Genomic DNA, 6,027 nt, shown 5'->3' on the forward strand with positions numbered 1-6,027 from the left:
CGTTCACCGCCTACACCACCATCATCAAAGCCCATTACACTCTTCACCCCGACGCCACCATTTTTACGGCGGAGGGATTCGCTATCCTTCGCGCGCTACAACATGCTACCGAGACTGACAGCAACATCACCATGTGCACGGACTCTCAAGTTATCCTTACCGCCATCAACGTTCACAACGATAAGTCTTCATCCATCATTCACACCATCATAAGTCTAATCAACAGATGCAATAAAAGTAATCTACAGACGCGTCTCGTTTGGACCCCAGTTCATAAAGGGATAAACGAACAAGCGGACAAACTTATTAAGAGCCAGCCTTACGATACCAAGAAAACCCATTATATTACTCCGGAGGATTACATCAGCATTATAAACACCGAAATCAAACATCAAATGGACAACGAATGGCAAAATTTTCCCAGCCATACAGACTGGCTCCTCATCGGCCGACACATCCCCGTCATGGACTACACGGACCGATACACTACTATCCTGATTCATCGAGCCAGAACGACAGTCGACCCCCTATAACACTGTTGATAATTCCGTTTTATATGAATTCCATGTTGTACGAGTCACTTAGATTTTACAAATACATGTGCTGGGTTGTGAACGGCTCATATATTTGTAAAATCTAAGTGACTCGTACAACATGGAATTTATATAAAACGAAATTATCAACAGTGTTATAGGGGGGTCGACTGTAATTCCCTCATCACTAATCCCTTTCTGCATAAACGTAACCTGAAAAATACCGATCGCTGTACCTTCTGCCCGACAGAGCAAGATACTACGATACATCGGTTGGATAACTGCGATCATTTTGAACCCGTCCGGAAAAAAATTGTAAAAAACAACAGTATCATTCGTCACAAAATCTTTAAGATAAGCATCAGATACATCAGATTAAAAGATATAAGAGAGCTGTCTGTAATCAGTCTACAGACTTTGCCCTTTTGAATTGAAGGAAGGAGTAAAGTTAAAGATGTAGGAAGAGGGAAGAGATAAAGGGAGATAGGAAAGTGTGAAGGGAAGGCATGGGGTACCATGAGGTCTTGCATCGCATTTATTAGTTAGAAAAAACAATACATCAGGGATATAAACATTAAAAGGAACAAAATAAAACGCGTATTTACATGTTGAGATATTGGTTACATATTAATGATTGGTGGGTTACATTAGGATGATACAGTGAATACAGTAATTTACAGTAGTGCCTGTATTGACACCCAATGACAATACAATTGGGATGGAGGTGACGGTCATTAGTCCATACAGGGAGGTCCAGCGATGATTCTTTGGTGGCTAGGTTGCGTTGCTGTTGCCTCGATTACTGGCGTTGAGGGTTGCTGTACTGTGGATGTAGTCCGAGAGTCCTCTCCAAAGTTTGTTGTTGCTGAAAACTTCGGCTGTTTTTGGAGGCCAGTTCTGACCTTCCGCAAGACATTTACCCATGAAAGGCAGTCTTTTGTTTTCATGCTTTGCGCAGTCGTAGAGAAAGTGCTCTACTGTCCCTTCGCTGGCGTTGTCGCATTCACAAGTGTTGGTATCAGTCTTTCCGAATCGGAAGAGATAGGCTGCGAAATTACCATGGCCCGTGAGGACCTGGGTCGTTTGTGCGTTCGGGATGTAGTGACTGGCTTTTTTACGACGGGCGATCGTTGGGATGTACGCATGAGTCCTTCTCCCAGTGTTGTCGTTGTCCCATTCGAGTTGCCAGTCCTGCAGAGCGATGTTATTGAGCTGCGTTTTTACCCACGATTTGGGTAGCCTTTCGAAAGAGGGGTTTCGGCTTAGGGTACACGCTTTCTTGGCAAGCTTGTCAGCCTGCTCATTACCGGCGTGTCCCTGATGGGCCTTGACCCATTTAAAGTAAAGTTTTTTTATTTTCCACAGTTTTTCTGTTATCGTGTCTGCAGAGAGGCCCGTGTAGTTTTTGGTGTTATTTAAAATGTTCAGGGCAGTCCTACTGTCGGTTTGAATACAAATATTGCTCTTGTACCTATGGCTGTTTTCTTTGATGTGAACTTTAAGATAAGCAATTGTCTTAAATGTACGCTCATCGAGATTTGTATACAAAGTATGACCACTTTTATCACCGTTTACGAGCAGACCTATAAATACCGAGGAAAATATTACTATCGCCATCTCTCACCACCACGGGGCGCAATAGTCTGTGTAAATAAAGCCCAACGATTACGATAACACAAGTTCGATTCGTTGGAAAAAGGCGCGAAATTCAACCGCCATCTTGGTGTGCTCATTTCGTTCCTCGATTTCAGTGATTTTAAGAAACTATATGATACCAGATTGCCGATTTGGCATTTATGTCGCCTAGAATAATGATGTTGTCACTTTTAATTTTTTCTAGGACGCTTGATAGTTCGCTTACACAATCGTCGTCGTTTTCATCTGGTGCGAAATAGATGCTCATAATATATATGGGGTTTGGCTGTTGCATGATAGCAACACAAACCCTTTCCGAGCAGAGATGAGGAATCAATGCTATGTCCAGTTTGGGGTTACAGACTATTATGCCGCATTTGGGCCTTGAGGGAGTATGTCCCGTTAAGATTTGCCATTTACCAAAGCGGACAATTTTGTTATCAATCGTGTAAGGCTCTTGGATCGTAATTATGTCACTGTTCATGTCGCTCGCAGTTTTAACCAGTAGCGAGCAAGCCGCTTTACACTTCTGGGCATTTACCTGAAGGAATTTGATGATAATCCTTTGTTCGTTGTTACTAGAAACCTCATTTTTGGATTGATCACTGGTCGTGTGAGTATTCTGAGTCTTGTTTCTTTGAGAGTTACAGTCCATAATTAGTGCGTATTATGACTTGCTGCTTTCTTTTCTGGAGGATTGGGCAATTCGTACTGAAGGCATTATGGTGTTCAGAATGTTTTTTCCCTTCTGGGAGTCTCCCGTTCGCTTGTTTGCAATTTATGCAGGTCGGTGTTTTGTGACGACGGTCGCATTCCTTGAATGGGTGTTTTTTAGCACAGTGACTGCATCTGAGGTCCGCAGGACAGTCACAAGCAAAATGATCGAACCCGCAGCATTGAAAACATCGAACTACGGGTATGAAATCATCTACATAAATTGTCGACCAAGACATAGAGATGTGGCGGTTACGTATTAGGGTGTTCCTTGTCTCTGGGGTCACAGAGAGGACCACATTTCTGCAGTTTTCTTTGATTCTGCCACGGCTTAGAATGGTGCTGATTCTGCTCGTTGCTATTATATCGTTTTGGTCATTACTCCCCCATATCTTATTTTGTTCTACCATTGTCTTTATTATTTCATCCTCTTCTATGTAATTTGGGACATTCAATAGGATGACCCGCGGCCTTCTCCCTTCTGATAGTTTACAGCTGACTGCCTTTTGGATACTGGGGATTGCGTCGATGGCTTCCTTTAATTTTTTGCCATCCTGCTCGCTCCCGACCCGAACGCACACACCGTTGTCTTTCACCTTACGAATCGCTTTCACGGTAATTCGCAGCCTCTCCGGTCGGATTTCCTTTATTATTTTGTTGGTTATTTCGTCCATATCTTGTTGCTCCTCGTCACTAGATGGTTTGGGGTACAGGAGGACTGCATGAGTGCCTCCTGCCCCTTCTGATTGTACTTTTGTTTGGAGAGAGGCGTTAATAGTTTTAGTAGCTTGGCTAGGCCTTGTGCCAATGTTAACACTGGCGGCCTGTGCGTAGGTTTTCTTTATTTCAGATGGTTCTTGTGTTGGGACCTGGGGCGGAGAAGCCTCTAACTTGGCCCTCATTTCCCGCATAATCCCGTACATCTGACATACACAACTGTGGAGTTGCACAGCACGATCTTTCACCTCCTTACGTTCTTCTGTTTTGAGTGGAGATTTATATTTCGCTGGGAGGAGGTCCATAACCTTCCTCAGGTGCTGACTAGCTTCATCAAGAATTTCGTCTTCTAGAGTTTGAAGACAGACAGAGGGGCTAGTAGTAGCTTGTCCAGCTGGAGTTGCCGATACCTTAGTCGTTTCTGGATCGTCGAATGGTTCCAGTGATTCCATATTTAACAAGGAGATGAGCCAAACGGGAACTTACCACAAGCTGACCACAGAAGCCGTTTAGCTCCAGAACGCCGAACGGCGAAAAGAGTAGGACCAAGAAACAAAGATCGATATGCCGCTGGGAGTTACGGATCCCTTACCCGGCAACCCGACTAACCCGGACTGTAAAACAGAAGCCGCCCGACCAAATAGAGACAGAAAAAACCACGGCACACCGATCGGCTTGGACGCCGGACGGCTGAACACCCGTGAGACAGTCCGCCTAACCAAGACGGACCGCGCAACCCTAAACGAGGGGGGACCCTGATGAGAAATCCACCAGGAAACAGGACTGCTAGCGGGAAAACCTGCGACCACGCAAGGCCTACGCCGATCGGCTAAACCACACCAAACGGACCGACAGAAGCCGTACAGCTGAGCCGTTTGGCTCAAACCCGCCGAACGGCTAAAAACGGAAAAACCCGAGAACTATTGAAGGGCTGACACAGGGCTTTGGCAATCGCTTTGCCGACAGCTCGTCAAACACACAGAACAAGACGGAAGCCGCAGCACGAGGAAGAACCCGTATAAACAGCGAAACGCCGAACGGTTGCACATTCGCCGAACGGCTAATCCACCAGCCACAGATCCGCCAACTGGAAGCGGTTTCCGCTACACCGACAGGAAGAGGAAGCCGAAGGCAAGCTTCCGATAGAAAGAGGAACCCGACAAACAAATAACAGCGTCTGCGCGAGACTAACGCCGAACGGCTAGAACCACGCCGATCGGCTAAACACCACGTGGTGGAAAGCTGTTTGTTACGGAACAGAATTATCGGACTTAATATCTCAATAACCGTTAGCGTAAGCCGAACGAAAATTTAGAGCAACAAGGAAAGGACCTAAAGCCGTCGAATACCGACTAAAAAACGGTCCGATGGCAAAAGTGGGGCCCGATGGAGCCCGAACAAAAGCGAGAGTTACGGACAGCCGTAACTTTTTACTACCGAACGGAATTCAAAAAACCAAACACTCACGGAATCCTCGTTGATAGTCCTATCCAGCGGTATAAACCTTTCGTTAATCCACCCAAGATTTCCGATGATACGACGATCGAAATACGGAGCACACATACAAGCATACATACACTTACCCTGACTCGCTACTCAACTCCATTCATTCCAGACAGGTTACTTGTGAGCTGGAAGTGTGTACAAATGTTTTTTCTGCTCGGGGTCACTGGACACTGCCACATAGGATGTACACTCTTAGGGGCCCTTAGCAGTTTCTATCGGTAAGTTATTTTTTGTTAGTAAAAATAACATTAAAAATTTTAAAACTACTTTTTATTAATAAAGACACATTCTACATATTTCATTTATTTAAAAAAAAACTGGTGAAAGGGACCTGCTCCACTTGAGGTTCCCATACAAGCTCTCATAGCCCTGCTGATACACTACATAGTTAGACTTAAAAATTGGAAATGACATTAGTACACTTTGATGCTTAATAACTCGCTAATTAAGATTTAGAAAGAGAAAATGCCAGATTTCTTTATGCATGTTTTCTCATAAAAATGTGAAATTTGGCTAAACATTTTTGAAATAAATCAGAATATATCAGAAACAAATAGAATATACATATATAGTAAGTATAGATTAAAATTAGCTTCTTACCAAAATACTGGAATGAATTACAATCAAGAACCTTTAAAATCCAGTAACGAAATTTTAATAAAAACATCCACTGAATGTTTTTGACCTTGACCAAGGTCTGTTTCAGGCTTTGTTCTACACATTCCAATTTGTTAGTTTAAAAATATTTTTGAAACACATAATGTATATAAAAATTAAACAGTTAAAAATATAAAACTTAAAATTTTTGTATATTTTAAGATAAATCAATAGCAAATAAAAACTAATTTATGTCAGCGTTGTCAGGTTTTTCATAAAAGTACTGCCATGCATACAATAAAGTGTTACCGCCTTTAAAGTTATA

General features: G+C 43.2%; 1 protein-coding gene across 1 annotated transcript; it reads right to left on the reverse strand.

Moving 5' to 3' along the window:
* Window positions 1–1,307: 1,307 nt before the first annotated feature.
* Window positions 1,308–2,150, reverse strand: LOC111632684. The gene has a single exon (XM_023377180.1). It carries the CDS (start codon window positions 2,148–2,150, stop codon window positions 1,308–1,310), a length of 843 nt encoding a protein of 280 aa, XP_023232948.1.
* Between the last annotated feature and the right edge of the window lie 3,877 nt (window positions 2,151–6,027).

Source organism: Centruroides sculpturatus, unplaced genomic scaffold, assembly GCF_000671375.1.
Source record: "Centruroides sculpturatus isolate CEXI.00-Female unplaced genomic scaffold, Cexi_2.0 scaffold480, whole genome shotgun sequence".
NCBI lineage: Eukaryota > Metazoa > Arthropoda > Arachnida > Scorpiones > Buthidae > Centruroides > Centruroides sculpturatus.